The sequence below is a fragment of the Dermacentor silvarum genome, chromosome 2, assembly GCF_013339745.2.
Source record: "Dermacentor silvarum isolate Dsil-2018 chromosome 2, BIME_Dsil_1.4, whole genome shotgun sequence".
NCBI classification, from domain to species: Eukaryota; Metazoa; Arthropoda; class Arachnida; order Ixodida; family Ixodidae; genus Dermacentor; species Dermacentor silvarum.
This window is the reverse complement of record NC_051155.1, coordinates 230,630,005-230,647,589: the sequence shown is the minus strand read 5'-3', so window position 1 is coordinate 230,647,589 and position 17,585 is coordinate 230,630,005. Positions and strand designations below refer to the sequence as shown.

At 44.0% G+C, this 17,585-nt stretch overlaps 1 protein-coding gene across 1 annotated transcript; it reads right to left on the bottom strand.

The window, feature by feature from the left end:
• Positions 1-782: 782 nt before the first annotated feature.
• On the bottom strand, positions 783-11,834 carry LOC119442843 (protein fem-1 homolog B). The gene is made up of 4 exons (XM_037707884.2): positions 10,564-11,834; positions 6,812-6,932; positions 4,612-4,838; positions 783-2,489 (listed from the first exon to the last, which is right to left on the bottom strand). The coding sequence occupies exons 1-4, from the start codon at positions 11,625-11,627 to the stop codon at positions 2,000-2,002; spliced, it is 1,902 nt and encodes a 633-aa protein (XP_037563812.1). The 5' UTR covers positions 11,628-11,834; the 3' UTR covers positions 783-1,999.
• Positions 11,835-17,585: the final 5,751 nt, after the last annotated feature.

The window sequence follows — 17,585 nt, the reverse complement described above, 5'->3', positions numbered from 1 at the left end:
CAGATTCCGTATGAATAATGCATCAGAGGCAAGACATTAACTACAATGCTGTGTGACAGTGCAAGGACGACTCATATAATGTCAGTCAAAATAAATTTACGTAGCGGGAATAATTAAGAAACTTGGTTGATCCATGGCTTCAAATAAAAAAAAAAAAATGTGCTTAGACAGCATGCAAAAGTTTGTATGACTTGCATTATATCACTGTGATTAATGTGCCAGCCTAATACAGACAGATTTTGGCTTACTCAATGGGTTACAACGTACAGGAAGAACAACCTACTAGTTATAAGGCTGAGATATACATTACGCTACAAACTTGACTTAGGCTATGGTAAGCCAAAATATAACAAACTACTGATATACCAACCTCTTCTTGTGGGAATTATTCCATTTGTTATAGTTGGGCTAGACTGTACTGCAAAGTGAAGGAGGAATGCTAAAAATGCAACTACAAAATGAAAAATAAAGGAAGGGGAAAAAACGGTGGCGAATATATTTACAGGGTCATGTCTTTCAATCGCCACTTTTGGGAATATAGGTAATTCAGTGTGTGTGCGTTGGTTGGCCCAGAAAAGTGGTAGTGGATGTAACGAACTTGTTGAATAGCATAATCCGATCGGCATTTATATTCCTGTTGTGCAACCCTGGAGTACACCGACAGGCTACCCCATCACTCCCTTGGGGTGTCACACCTGACATTGTGTTGCACGAAAGTGAATGTGATGGAACGAGAGTATGGTCCTCGTTCTTAACCATAATTGCATGACCACATCACAAAATGAGATTTCATTGTTTAATTACAGCAATAAATATTTTGAAATCAATGTTAACAGCTGCTAAGCATCCAATCTTTAATTACCACACATTACATACCACAAAAGAAGCTTGATGAAGCGACAACTTTTTGGGCATCACACCAGCATACATGTTGCAATGCATTCGAACCAAATGAACATCACAATCAAACTGAAAATCGGATTAGACAGAAATATAAACAGCATCCCAATGCCTGTTAAACACAAACAAAATCACAGGGACCCAACAAAAATCCAGCACACACCAAAAGACTTAAAAAAAAAGAAAAGTGAAGGAAAGATGAAGGTAAACTACCATTTGATTGGCCAGCAACATGTGGCTTACATTCAGCAATAAAATAGAATAAATAACTAACACACTGAAAAAATAATCTTTCTGCCTTGTTCAACAGTGAGGAAATAAATACTCTGCATCACTGGTTTAATATGTGAAATGGACAAAAATTACAAAAGAAAGAAGCACATGTGAAATATAACTATATTATGCACAGAAAAGAGGCACCACCTTCCTGCCTCATGCCTATGACATTTAAGCCACCCAAGTTTCACTTCAAAGAGTGGGTGATACCCTTAACAATAGCAGGAAAATATAACATGTATATTATGAGAATAAACAAGAGCCTATGAAGGGCTGTCTATTATGTAGGCATCACAGTGTTGTTACTTATATTGGAGTTCGGAGTACTAAAATACCTTTGCAGCTCGAGAACAGATCTAGAAGGCGATTTAGCTGACTTGAAACACACAAATGTGCTAGTGGCAGTATACCAGTCTTGATAAATATCTGGTGAGCCAAGCTAGGTTTAACCAATCTTCGCGCCAGGTAACAGTCCAGCATTTTGATGTTGCATATTTGCACCGCTAGCTGCATTGGTAAAAGTTGTCACTTCACATAACTAAGCTTTTAGCAACACAGCTACACCACACAGCTGCTGCTTCAACAAGCCCTATTCAACACCGGGTATACATGAAAAACCTGGACCACTTTGTCGTGAAGTGAAATGATCATCGAGGACAGAACAGAATGGAAAGTGATAAGTGGTGCTAAATTTAATATGAGGTAAGCAGTAGCAGATGTTCTGTCTTACAAACAACATGCCTCATAGTGTATATGTTCACCTCATAGTGTATATTTCTTTCTTTTTTCAAAACTTTCAAACCATGTAGCCCCCCCGTGGTGCTCAGTCAGCCCCAGGCCGTGGAAGGGGCCTCGTTCGACCACCGTGCATTTCCACGAACTGGACTAGAGACCGCGGGATCTCGCCTGCCCGATAACTCAGTCCATACTTGGCCACAGCACGTGCGGCCAGGCAGCGCAGAGTCACTTGGGTCTGAGTACGGAGGATCACCTCTGCAACACCCGTTGTAGCTGCTTCCGCTGCTGTCTCTCCACGTGCGTTAGTTGCATCTGCATGCACTCCTGCCTCGATGAGGGCCACAATGATAGAGTGCAGTGTAAGAAAGTCACTGATTGGCTTCTGGTAGGTGACAATGGCATGTAGGGGCGTGTTGCGCCTGGCATCAACTGCATTCGGATCGGCACCACAACGAAGCAGCAGCCGAGTGGTGTCAGTGCATGGGAAGTGGCAGATGTTCTTGGTGTGGAAATCGTCCACAGGTGTGTCAGCGCTCACACACAGGTGCAACAGCGTGCATCCATCTCTAGTCACCCTGTCAAAAGATGCAACGGCCAAATTTAGCATGTAAAGAACAGGTCAGCTTACATAATTTTGAATATGCTAAGTGTTTTGCGCAAATTAATGGCCACTGCAGGCATAGTCATCATTTTTATCACGAGTAGTGAAAAAGTAGGTTCGCACAATCTTGGAGAGATCATGGAGTTTCACACAACCTAACTAGAGGGAAATCTAACACTGTAATTGTTGAACCACCGCGGGAATGACTGGACGTACATGCTTGCAATATCATGGATTCAATGCTCTAGCTCAGCGAGTTTGGCTTCCTTCTGATTAGTTCACTTGTCATTTTGTAGCTTGGCATGTGCTGTGAACTTGTGCAAAATAGCATGAGTGTTCCCAACTTTACAAGCTCTTTTATGCCAGCAAGCTATAATAATGGAACATTGTGGTACTACCGTCAGTGATGACCCATCAGTACACAATTACAGGAAAAGGGTTAACGGGCAAAAACACAAATGCAACTCCACAGTGCTTTAAAGTGTGTGCAGCAGTTCCAACAAATTCTGCAAAAAGAGCAAAGGGTACTTACGCAGCTCTATACATGCTCTATACTAAGCCATTAATGTAGCCAGTTACAGTGCTTGCACTTCCTACCGTTCTCATACCAGGTAAAGCAAGGTTGCCAGAAACCAACAGACGTTTCCCACCGGATATTTTAGAAATCTCATAGATGATATGCTACATGGGACACAGAACTTAACCAAAGGGCCCAGCACTACAATGCACATCATATGAAGAACTGTACACATATCTTTGGAAAGTCCTCTGTTCCAGGAAGCACAGAACTATTCAGCTTACAAAAGAATTTAGCTCACCTTACCCATAAACTACAGTATTCAAGAAGGCTGAGATTATAATTAAAAACTGCTTAACACATTATATCACAGTCATTATTTGGTGAGCTTAAAATGCATTATGCTTGATAGTTGTCTCCTGTACCAAAACCAATTTGGTGTCCCACATGTTTCACTGAAAACATTTATTCTACTGGTTCAAGCTCACAAAAGATCAATAATTATTATAACCATGATAACAGAGAGTTCTTAGGAGCAAACCTGTCAGAAAAGTGGGCACTATGCTTAGTAATACTCTTTCATTAAATGCACAGAGCCAACTAAGAATGATAAGAAAGCCCATAAAGGACCCAGTTGAATAAGGAAAAATGCTAAATTTAGCAGACAGTGTTTGTAAATATACAAGAGGCTAGTTGACACTCTGCTACTTAAGTACTTTTGCAGGCAATCACAGGTAAATTACAATACTGAGTGAAAAGCATCTACCACCAAAACACTGATATGTATTAAGAAATCAGAAGGTGCAGTTCAGGATGTATTTTTTGAAATACCATCTTTTGTTAGGTTCATGTATATACATGGTAGAAGAGGTACCACCAACACAGTCATACTAATAGTACCATTACCACATTTAAAATCTGCTGTAAATTATTTCTAAATGTCTGTGACATTTACTCTGATCATCATCATCAGCCTATATTTATGACCACTGAAGGACGAAGGCCTCTCCCTGCGATCTCCAATTACCCCTGTCTTGCGCTAGCCGATTCCGACCTTGCGCCTGCAAATTTCTTACCTTCATCACCCCACCTAGTTTTCTGCCATCCTCGACTGTGCTTCCCTTCTCTTGGTCAAATGCAGTCAAACTGGGGAGCAGTCCTTAATTGGTCACATTCAGCAATTCCATTAATTTCACCTGACACAGCATGTAAAAGAATGACACTCTGTACTAATAGACTTTGCTTGACACTATGATATTTTCATGCTCATACTAACCCCACAATGTGAAAATAGTGATAATAAAGATAGCACATGCCCCTAAGTTTCTTTGATCACGTCCACTTCTGCAGATTTAGATCTATGGACCGTACGCCAAGAAAGCAGAACAGCATCCAGACATGTAACTGATTAAGAATATTACCGTTTGACCACAAGTACTCAGGCGCAAGTTGGAATACGCTAGCGCAAGACAGGGGTAATTGGAGATCACAGGGAGAGGCCTTCGTCCTGCAGTGGACATAAATATAGGCTGATGATGATGATGATGACTCAGTTCAAAATTTTTTTAAAGGTCCTCACCGGCCCAACTGGACAAGGCGGTAGATGAGCCTCATCAGCTCGTGCTCCTGACTAGCCGAAATGAAATGGAGCTTGCCGACCACTACCAACAGGTACAGGGAAGTCAGCATATTGGCATCATTGTCCTCATCTGAACCAGACTCCAGCTCGTGAATGGCCGCTGACAATATCTGGGCGACTGCTCCTGGTGGCACTTCGACTCCGACATGCAGCATCTGGCTGAAAACCTGGACACGGATTGAACAAATGCTAGTGAGCTTCCGGCAGATGGTCTACGATAGCTAGGGCAGACAGTCCTATAAGTGTGAGAAGAAAGTTTCATGTGGGAGATTTAGGAACAAAAATGTGTGCCAACTCAAAAATCCCATTTTTGTGTACACCCAAAAGTACACAACGGCGTGAGCACCACAGGCTAGCCGGAAAAACTTAATTTATTCGTAATTCAGACTTGCAACCTGAAATTTACAAATGAACTGGAAAATTCGTAATGCTAAATTTGGACAGTCCTCAATTTCGAGTCACACTCATAGAAGGAGATTAAAATCAGCTTTATCTCAAAATCCCTGGTCTGTATACTTTTTCTCAGCAGAGTACTACGTCTGTAGTGACTTCACTTTAAACTCCTACAGCCTTTTTCCTTACATGCCCCCTCACATGTTTACAATATGTGTAGCTTACAACAAATTATTCTGCATTCCCTGCAGTGTCCAAACACATAATGATGTCGATAGCTCAGTTGCACTGAGGATCACACAATAGCCGAGTGACAGGTAGTGTGCCTAACTGAATTGGTCGCTAACATTGCATATTTTGCCAGAATAAATCAGAATTGCATGTCATCTGCCATCATGCTAAGCAAAGAAAGTAGACTTTCACCAGTAACAGAGCAGCGGCCCCACCTGTCATTCTAAGAGCGATGAATGCTGCATCTCAACAGCCCCTGTTCATTTCATTAAGAAATGCTATGTTTTTCATCCATCACTACGGATGCATAATTATGACTTATTTCGGATAGGATGGGCAAGTAGTACGTACTGCATCCAAGCATGTAGGGATGTGTGAATAGTCTAAACTTTCAAACAATGAAACGGATAGAGTATTCATTTCGGTCTTCAAATCGAATATAGTCACTATTTGTAAATACGAATATTTTTCAAATAGTGTTCAAATCTTTTAAAACATCAACTGTGTGCAATCAAACATAAAACTGGAGCAAAAGTATAATAAATTTCATCACCACGGGCATAGTATAGGCATAAAACATGAGAATTCATGTCATTCGCACTTTCCAAAGTTTTCACTGTACGAGAAAAAAACAGGTTATTTGTTTGTAATCCTACCATTGTGCTTTTATTAACGCTTTCTGACAAGCTTATTTATGTAATGAATACTAGGATGTGAACATCATTTTATATTAATTGTGAAAACATCTCTTCATTATTCGAAAACATTAGAAAAGTATCCAACTTGATTCGCTGTTGACACTATTCGATTCAGTCTCAAATACTAATATTAACACACCTTCAAAAACATGATATTAAGCACAATGCACTGTGAAACCTTAATGTGATGCAAAACTTGAGCACAAACAAGCAGGTATTTTTAATGCATTTATTTATTTGTACATACTGCAGCCAAACATTTGGCTATAGCAGTAGTAGGAAAAAAACAATGAATTTTACCCATACATTACAACTGTGAAATAGCAGTAAGAAATTCACCTAAAGGGTATTCGCGTACATTTCTGGGCAAAGCATTCCAGCACTGGATCTTGCGAGGGAAAAAACTACAAAAACAAGTTTGAACGAGAACTATACGGAACAATATTTAGAGCATGATATTGTCGAGTATTTGAGGGGGCTGAAAATGAAATATAATCCTGAGAAGAACAAAGCAGTGAATTTACATAATTGTGCAAAAAGAACAATGTAGTGAATTTAAATAATTGTGCAAAAACTTCAAACAATCAAAGTGGCGACGTTTCGGGAGTGTGATTAGACTCGGGTCAGAAAGGTTGGAAGAGGATGAAAAATATCTATCGTAACGACGACAGATAAAACTAACATCTCTTTTCTGTACCGACACTAAAACCTTGCAAAGTCTTTTTTATGATGGGGATTCCATGTGATTGATAGATGAGCAAGTTACACCTGCCTCTCATATTTACGCAACATTTGGTATAAAGCATCCAGCCACTTACTTGGGCAAACCGCAGTAGGTCCTTGCGCAGAGGAAGCCTGGCAGCTGATCGCAGCCGAAGAGCATGCAGCCATAGTTGCAAGCAGCGATCAAACGCTGCACTGTCAGCAAACACTGCGCCCCTGCACACCATGAGCAAAGAAAAAGAAGTGATTGACTTACTCCTAATAACCAACGATACTCAGAATACCTGGAACCAGTAAACAGTCACAGACAGCCATCCTTAAGTAAATGCATGATTTTGAAGTAACTCTTGCACAGTCATGGTTTCTCTTCTAAGATAATAAGGTCAATACTCTGCATGTGAAAGTGATCCATTGGAGAAGAAAAACTAGATGCTAGAAGAATGTTGGTGCTGTGGCTTTTCTCTAATTCCTTGCTTCATATGAATTCTAGTAATGATGCTTCATCTTCTTGGGACATTATGCCACGCCCTGAAATGTGAAAGTGTGTAAAAGATGCCTGAAACTTGGGAAGATACTAAAAAATCTAAACAAAATACAGTGTAGACCGCTTATAACGTAAGTCGCTGGAGTCGCGAATATCTGCACTATAAGCGGCACAGCACTATAACCAAAACAACGATTTTCAAGCCCTGCACGTATGCAAAACATGTAGACCAAGCATGTAGACACGCTTTGTACTATCGCGCGCACATCGCGATTACGTTTTCGCCAGTGAGCTGGCGAAAACATAATCGCGATGTAGCCGGCGCTCTTTAAGTTCGACAGCTTTGCACCGAGTCAAAACGAAACAACAGTGTGCCGCAACCGCTGCGGAAAAAACCTTGACCGCTATCGACGCGATTATGAACGGCGACTTTGCGGTGCTGAAGGCACGCACGCACCAAGTCTGGACGAATTAACTACCGTTCGCTGCAACTGCAGTCGAAACCGCGGTCGCTATCTATGCGATCATCAATGGCGACTACGCAGTTTTTTTTTTTTTTTTCTTTTTTTTGCACGCGGCCGACGCGCGCGTGTACCAAGTAAAAACGAAACTACCGTTCACCGCAACCGCTGCGGAGAAAACCGCGGCCGCTATCGACGCGATCGTGGATGACGACCACGCAGTTACGAAAGCCCGTGACCAACGCTGTGTATGCAGTGTACGCCTGTATGCTTGCGGTAAACGCAAGCATACTGGGGCCGTATTCTGAAACGTTCGCCTAGGCGAAATCAGCATGCGCGCTGATTGGCTGGTTGAGCAAATTGAATGACGTCGGGCTCAACCACCCAATCAGCTCATCCAATTTTGCTAAAACAGCCAATCGGCGCACGCCTGAAAGCGAAAAAAGAAATTTCGCCTAGGCGAACGTTTCAGAATACGGCCCCAGGCGTTGCTGTCATTCACGTACGTTTTCAACTGATGGCCGTGGCGATGCGGATTCCGCCGCTTCGTTTCGGTTGGATGCTAGCGCCGTTCTTGCTCTTTTGCGTCGCACATTTGCGGCGCTCCTCGAGCTCCGAAAGTAGTCCGAATTAACTGATGTGCGGTCAAATAAGTCCGAATTAACGAGAGTTTGATTGCAGTGAATAATGCACACGACGGCCGAGAGCACGCACCTTGTTGAGAAGCGTGCTCGCTGCCGCCCTTGTCGGCGAGATTTTCCTGCGGAAGCCGCATTATAACCGGTATTTCGTCTCACGCGGCTGCACTGTAAGCGGTATGCGTATACATGGAGTGCTATGGGAAAATTAACGGGAGTTTGAAAACACCGTACTATATCCGGTCCTGCACTATAAACGGTTAAGTTATAAGTGGTCTATACTGCAGTACACCAAGATGTGCATTTGAAGCCTGGGAATAACAGTGATTATAAACCACTAACAAAATGTTTTTAAGCTCTCCACACAGGTCAATAACAAAGGCATGGTGTAAGAGCAATGGTGCCAGCATTAAATGAAATAATCAGCAATACAGAAGGCACCAACACGACCTTGAGCACATATAGAGTAAAACAAAGATGAGCAGCTATGATATTATCAATAACAAAATCCTCAACAATGGCAAAGAAAGAAGGAAAAGAATCATTAACAAGCTTTGTGCAGGTCCTGACTGGAACAACTAAGGCAATTTCCTGCACTCTGCAGCGAATAGGTTACGGCTACTTTGTATCCTGTTTGCGCACTCATTCACCAGAAGGGAAGGACACGGCCGGATGAGCAGTTCGCCCTCATCATTCATTTGCATGAACCACTGACGTTTGTTTGCCACTGGAGCAGCAGCCATGCATTCGCCGCCTCTGGCTTCCATCGGGGAAAAAGCAAGAGACTGCAGTACAGCCCACGTGTTATGGAAATGGCACTACGTCAGCAGCATACCAGAAAACATCCATTGTTCGAAATGAGGATGCATAATTAATGCCCTGTTCACTTTAATGTGGCAGTTACTACGCAAGATAGTTTGGTTTCACTACTCTGACCTGGGATTATGCCAAATTAAAATATAACACAAATATTGCATGCAACTTGCATAATAATTAAATAGCCATTCATGACCCTGATATAAACATGCTGCACCTGTGGTACAAGTTGATTATGTTCTTTTCTTCTTTCCTCAACGCTGTTGAGTAAAGCTCAGATATTTGCTTGGCAGTTGGAATACATGCGAGAGAGACCACAAGACTTGTGCACTAATGACACCTACTATTGACTGTTGTCTACTATTGACTATAGGCTTACTGTAAACTGGCAAAAAAAAAAAAACCATTAAAATTGAGGGCATTGGTTTTCTTTGTTTTTAATAATTGTTTAATATTCAGTAACCCAGCAGTACCAATAAATCCCATGATGTTCTACAAAGGACCCACATGTAACCGGCAACATTTTTGAGCACCAAGAATAATGTATGCAAAACTGCTTTTCCTTTGCACATTCACTGGGCTGACCTTCAAGCCAGCTCCAACATTAAAGCATTGGCACAACATCGGCACAGCGCCAAGAGCTATGAAAAGGCCAAATCCCTCGTTTTCCACGAAGAACAAGCCCTGGAAATAGTGAAGAATGGTGCACATGAAAGCAGATAGTGGCACATCATTCTATGTGCTTTATTCAAAGAAAGAAGCCCAAGCTGACACTTGTGCCGGATACTTTTGACCCTAAAGCCTGCTCTCCTTTTTCTTTATAGTGTCATAACCGAAGGCACCCACTTATTGACGCTGCTGGTCCGTGGTGCGGTATAGAACATTTATAGAATGTAAAAATGCTGCACAGACCACTACAGTGTTTGACCATTCGCGAGTTTAAAACATGCCTGCATGTTGTTTATCAGGAAGCACTCTGCAACTATCACGATAGTTAGCACAGCTATCACTGTTTCAGCAGTACTCCAACATTGCGGCCACCCATAGTGCATACCTTCTATTGTGAAATTCACTCATACATTTAAATTTCACCAATCCCGTAAATACTCTACAGCAATGCAAGATTATGACGAATATGAAGTGTGCCCATGCCCAAATTTCGCTGCAGCTGCTGGCTTACACAATCAGTGTATGCTGAATACTTATTGCCTAAAGTGACTGTTGCAGGTATTTTTCCAAGCCATGGCCTGTTCACTTGCAGCTATTGCATGGCAGACTAGACCAAGGGCAGATTTAATGAGCTTACTCCATGGGCAGGCAAAAGCAGGCCGTGAGATGTTACATACTGGTTATGAAGCAACATGAATAATGGCTGTTATTTCGATGTTCAACATCTGCGTCTTACGAAGAGGGCTGCTAGAAGCCGATACTGGCCCATGTTTTCGCACCTGTAGACAACGGGGTGCGGCAGCTCAGGGTTGTGCGGTCCCAGGATGCGCTCGCGGATCACCAGGGACTCCATGTGCAGGGCGTGCGCGTCGTCCCTGATGCTGTACAGTTCGTCGAGCGTAGCGCACTCGACGCGAGAGTCGTACGCGGCCACCACTGGGCCGCGCTCCTTAGGCAGCCGGGGCTCGCGCTCGCGCTCCCGCATCGCCAGCTCGAGGAAGCGGAAAGCTCGCTCCAGGCTGTAGTTGTCCTTGTCGTTCGCGAACGACGCGCCTAGCAGTTCGAGTGCGTCGATCTTCTCACGGCGCGTGCACCACGGCTGCTTCACGAGATACTCCACCACTTCGGCCTTCGTGCGCTCTGCGGCGGCCAGCAACGGCGTCATGCCGATCCCGTTAGCCAGCACGCGGGCGTTGGCATCCAAAAGCTCGCGCACTATGTCCAGGTGTCCGTGCTCAGCAGCGAACTGTAGCGCTGTCGCACCGCAGAGCGCCTGCACGTTGGGGTCGGCGCCTCGCGACAGTAAGTAGCGCACAACGTCCAAGTGGCCCTTGTAGGCGGCGATCATGAGACAAGTATTGTTGTACTTATTGGCCAGGTGGATGTCGGCACCGTGCTCCACGAGGAAGCGAACAATGTCCAGCCGCCCATCGAAACTGGCTGCTCGCAACGGCGTCGATACCGTGCGCGTCGGGTGGTTCACGTCGGCACCGCGCAGGACGAGTATGCGGACTATGTCCAGGTGCCCTGCACCAGCCGCGCACCACAGAGGAGTTGCGCCTTCGATGACGTATCCGTCGAATTGGACGGTGCCCTCCTGTTCCAGTCCGACCGAGGAACCGAAGTTTTCTAGCAATGTCTGCACCACCTGCCGATGTCCGTTGCGGGCAGCGATGAGAAGCGGCGTGCATTTTTGTTCCTTGTCTACCATCAGAGCACCTAGATAATCACGGTAGTCGCATTTCGGAACACTGGCCAGCAGGGCAAACAGAGTCACCGGGAGACCCTCGCGAGCCGCACAGTAAATCTTAGAGCGGAGACTCTCCTTCAATGCGTCAGCCATCGTTGTTTGCGGCAACGAGACTGCTGCTACAGCCGGACTGCTCCGGAACTGCACCCTAATAATGTCGAATAGCCATTATTCCTCAGACGGCTCCCCGTGTTTCGACAGACCAAACCATCCCGTGATCACTCATGTGACGTGAACAAAAAAAATAAAAAAAATAAGAACAAAATAAAAGCACATTTGCAGCTATTTGCAGCCAAAGCGCGGAATACGACCGACGCGCTGCCACTCGGCGTAATGGCGTAACTGTTATGCAAAACTGCAAATAATTACGTCAGAAACCAGGTGAATCAAGGTAAACTTAATACAGTCAATATCAACTGCTTAATAAAGCGTGTCTATCTCTAGCGACTATGGTATGATAATTGTTCAGGCAATGGGTTCGGGCCATTCGGGCACGCGCAGGCACAACTCCAAAGACCAATTATGTGAGGGCGCGAGACTGTCAGGAGCACGTAGACGCCCACATCACCAGGGAGTCGCAAAGAATACTATGCAAACTACGCAACGCCCATTTCTAACAATCAAACATATTTAATATTCTCACATATAGATGGCGCAACAATCGGCATAATCTAAAAGCTTGAGGCAAGCATTTTGTGCGCGGGCTTTTTAAAAGTAGCGTTGGTTCAGAAAATCGTAGGGTTGGGCGAATATCACACATTTCGAATATGAATCAAATACTCCTTGCTATTCTATTTGCGAATTCTCTATTCGGTATTGTCGAATATTTGTTTCAGTTCGTATACAAGAGATAACAAAACCATAAGTCTACCATAAGTAAACATTAGGCAGAGATCTGCCTGGTTGGGAACAATTATACCTGAATTGAAGGCACAAAACCCCAACCAAAATTTATTTAAAGAACCCGACATTTCGGAGCCACACCAGTTCATTCTGAAGGGGTGAGATGGCTGGTGGCGCAGCGTGGCGTGGCGACTGCGCAATCCTTGTGCCAGTGCTGTGGCCCCGACGACGCCGTCATCTTGGAGAAAGAAAAATAACCATCAGAGGAGGCTTTATTTGGAGTCGCGACAGATTAAAAAAAAAAAAAAAAAAGAAAAAGAAAAAAGAAAAGAACCGGGAAACATCAACCGCTCCTCAGAAACTCTTCCCGCGGTCTATATTGCGCAAGGTCCCCGGCGCCTGTTTAACCACCACAAACGCATGAAAAAAAATTGGTGGACGATTAAGAGTGGAACGCGATAGCGTTATCGGGGCCCGTTCGCATCGCGTTTTTCTTAATGAGTAGGCTTCACTGCAACACACAACGTGGGAAAGCCAGCTTTCAAAGACCAAGCTTACACCGATCCCCTAAAGTCGGCTTTACTTTTAAACACAAATGCATTGCTGGAAAAAACATTTCTTCAGGGGGGCAATATAAGCCGTTTTATATCGAAATGTGAAGGCCCTGGGTCCCTTTTTTTATTACTTTATTAATTGTTGCTGCTGATGATGATTTAATGACATCCCCTTTGAAACGGAGCGGTATATATATATATATATATATATATATATATATATATATATATATATATATATATTCAAAATCTACCTTGTACCGCTACCTATGATTTTAAGAGATCAGGTCGTATCAATCCGTATTATCCCTGCTTTTTTCTGCCAGTACTCTAATCGTCTCTTGCTTATCTCTACGCTGTTTCCTCGAGTGCCATCTGGATGGTGTTTTAGATCATACGCGAGTGCTTCAGCCTTACTTTGCTCGAACGAATATGTCTCGCTATTCTTTTTTTTTTTTTCCTGATGTAATAATTTGATGCATGGAACGGGCTTCCGAATGATGTGGTCAATACAATTGATGTTATTGAATTCATACGTTTACTTGATGACATTTATCTGATTTACTATGGTGGTTATTCTGAGCTTTAGCTATGATCATTGCATTTAAATGTCTTATTGTTTGGTTGTATTACTTATATACGCATATATGTGTATGTAAGTGTATGTAAGTGTATATGTGTGTAAACTTCTGTATGCAAAATGTGCTCCCTGCCTGTAATGACCCTCAAGAGAGGGTTAACAGTATTTCTAAATAAATAAATTAATAATAAAAAAATTACCCGGGCGCGCCGCTGTTGTATGGTAGAAATGCTGGAAAAGAAGTTTGTGTTTGAGTTTATTCCTCGTACATTCAAATTACAATCCGACGCTATGAGTCTGCAGGTTGTGGTTAAGTCGATCATACTGACGGATATTACTTTGAGAAATTCAATTTTTGTTCACTATAACGCCTTGCGCCACACGGAGGGCCTGCGCGGTCGGGGTGGTTCGGGGCTATTTTCCTGGCCGGGCAACATGGAGCAACGACGCCGACACCGGATTTTCTGCGACAACGGGGCCCTTAACGCTACCTCCCACCATCTCTCCCCATAACAGAGTTAATATAAACAACTCTAGAGTAAAGGCTCACCATATAACATCCATTCATTGAAATCGGCAACCGCAAGGGTGCCGCCATATATGTTGCTATTCTGTTATTCTGTATTCCATGTTGCTATTCTGGAGATTCAAACTAAAGTCCCCAGATTTTCAGCCTTAAAAATATCTAGGGACTTTTCATTCAGACGAGACGCGCAACAAACGCGACCCCGAGCCTCCCTCAGTATGGTGGCACTTGCGAACACATCCTTTCATGCACCGTAAATTTTACACCACAATTTTCTAAATGGCCATTCGATCTCGCATAAAAAATTTACAGAATGAACTTTACCTTGTCCATACGTACGTGCTACGTACGTGTTAATGCTTGGTTTTGCATTACATTTAGAAAAAAAAATTAGCGTTACAAAAAAGTTGCACTTTTGACATCTATACAAACTTACAAAGTAAGCATACTAGTAGCTTTATCGGCCGTATAAGCTTGCAAACATTCGCGCACTAACTAAATTAACAAGCATAGTGTCAGCGTGCACGTACAAGCAATCATGAATACATCACACTCGATGAGCGCGGGTACTGGCTGTCAAAACGCTGGCGCGAGGAAGCGCGGCAGCCGCCGCGAGCGAAATTACCTTCGCGCTGACTATACATATATCGCTACAACGTAAACTGAGCGCCGAGAACGCAGCACGTATAAAGGTAGGAACCGTCGAAGCGCCTAGCTAGACTCCGCCCTCAACGCAGATCACTTCCAAGATATGGCGCGCGAGGCCACGGAAATACGCAGTTGCTGCGGGAGTTTAACGCGCTAAGGCCCCCCGCCTCCCGGCCTGGAGCCTAGCGCGCGACGGAAGACATCCCGCCGCTTCCTTCCCACTTTCCTCCCTTGCGCGCGCGATATTGAGCCACGATTGTCGACTTGCCTCGCACGCTTTCACCCTCACATACAACATACGGCGCGTGACGACGGTGTCATCGCCCTTGGACTTCAACGAAGCATCACGGAGACGGCAAAAATGCGCCTGGAGTGTCCACATAATTGCTTTCGCAATAAAATGAGCCGTAGCAACATGGCGGAGCCTCTGCGGTTGCCGCTTACTTTTAACAGCGAAGCTGTTTAAGCCAGCCATAATTCGTGGTTCGTATCAAGAAACTAACAAGAAATAAAAGAAAACAAACTTTCTTGCCGAGGCGGGATTCAAGCCCGCGTAATACGTACCTCGGTCTCAAGCGAGCGTCGTAACCACTAGACTATACATCCACGCCCCCCCCCCCCCCTCCTTTATTGCATGGAATTGTTAGTCACGCTTGCAGAACATGCATTTATGCGAACCATATGATTGTGTCGTCGTCTTCGTCCACACCTGGCGCATTCGCACGCTCGTGCTCTGCGAGGTGAAGAGGTTTTGCGCGCTATGCTTGGGAGAGAAATAAAGAAAATGAGAGCGAGAGAGACGCATTCACGCAACGGGTTTGCTGGAACGCGTTGCCGGCATTGCAACGCGGTGTCGGTGGCGCCCTCTCGCGGTGACGTCACGGCCAGGACGCCACTCGCTCCGGCTCGTTCGTGCACGCTCGGTGCATGGGGCGCGCCAGCCGTACTTTCTCAAGGATGTTTTGGGTGCTTTCTGCTGTCCGCTGTCACACCTAAAGTACAGTGTCTCTTTCGAAACTGCGTGAATCGCGAAAATTTCTTGCTTGAATATCGAAGCTATATAGAGTTGCACGGGTTACTGCTTTTGCAAAGCAGACGTGTGCCAAAAATTTTGCGTAAAAAGAATGTTTGCAAATTCAGCATGGAGAATTTTATTTTTACAATGGTTCGCTCCAAACTTAGCATTTCTTTAGTACTTAGTTATGGCAGGCATTTCGTTTTACACAGAACAGTAATATTCGTATTTGGTGTCAACTTTATATATAAATCAGTATGTTAGAATACGATAATACCGGCGACGCTTTCATCAAGCTGCTTAGTTTTTCTACTCAAATCTGGGCGATGTAGTAAGGCGTAAAAGGAAGAGATAGGTGGCCATTTTTTCCGCAAAAGAAATTGGCTACTACTTTCATCGTTCCCCGAAACAGCAGCCCCGAAAAAGCATTCTACATGTATTTTAACCTGACTGCGCATATGTATGTATAGCAATCACTTGAAAAGAATGGATCGTGGTTAAGATCAAGAGCCAAGCCCTTACAAGCGATGTAATGTTTCATAGTGGCCTGAAGATGTCTTTATCGACAATATGGCAGACACCTCCCGCAATGGAAGCAACCGACTATCGTTAGGGCGTTATAGCGAGGCACACATTGTTCGCGAAACCCATCCGTTCACTACAACTTAGAATTGAAACCATGAAGCAGTGTGTTACAGCGCCAATTGGAAATGCCTACAACATAAAAGTACTAAAAGTTGGGCAAGTTGGTACCTACTCATCTTGAAACTGCAGCGCAGACACAAGAAACAAGGTCACAAGGCAAGGCACCAGCGCCTGTGTGTTACCTTTGCCTTGCGTCCTCGCTTCTTCTGTTTGCGCTGCAGTTTCAAGATGCCTATAATACACTCAAGGCACTGGAAAGCAGCTTCGGCTGCCTGAAAGAGGAAAATCTAACTACCGTTTGCATGACAATGTGTCAAACCACAATGGTGTTTAACTATACCAACTTAGAACTACTCACAGCGTTAGTCCATGAAAGACCCCCTCGTATACCCGCCTCATAAAGAGGTCACTATATGCAAGCCTCATATGAACTCAGCTGATTTTTGACCTCCTTCGGTGAATGCTGGTATTTTCAATGTGTCGTATATCACTAAAGAATGAAGCTTCGGCTTCTTGCTGGCTGCAGCCATATGGTCTAAAAGGCATATTTCGCCCAAAAAGTTGCGCCGAGCAGCTGTGATCGCCAAGCAGAGGTTTAGTGGCCTCAATGAGCTTTACTTAAAAATACCACCGCTTAAGAATGGCTTAATTTTGAGAAGCTGTTCAAAAATCAAACGGCACAGCCAGAATTTATATTACAGTGTTGTTTAGCCCTCGTGCAACTGCCGAACGTTCGTGTGAATAAATGCAAAAATTCGATATTTTGCCATGAACAGCTCGTCGTGAGCAGACAAGTTTTAGCGGGTTAAAGTCAAGGTAAATGTTGTATAAATCATATATAGCCAACATTTGTTACATGCTTGTTGCAACACGGCAAGTATGGTTGCTTAACTGGATCATTCTATCCCATGTTTTTGAGTTTATGCTTTTATTATCCACGCACTACCGCTGCAGAGTGTAGAACTGCAAATGAAAAACCCACACCACTCTGGACTGAGCTCCGTTGGCCGGCACTGTAACACTGTCTGAGAAATATATTGTTGTATAAAAAATAAGCTCTTTTAATAAATTTTGATGAACGAAGACATCGTAAAAACCAGTAGCGCACCCAGGATCTCTGCCAGGGGGGGGGTTGACAGTTTGCCAATACCATCTAAACAGCACTAATTTCGATTTCTTCACGGGAAATTGTCAAGAAAATGCGCTTCTTGCGAGTGTGCAGACGATTGCGCGTCTTGCA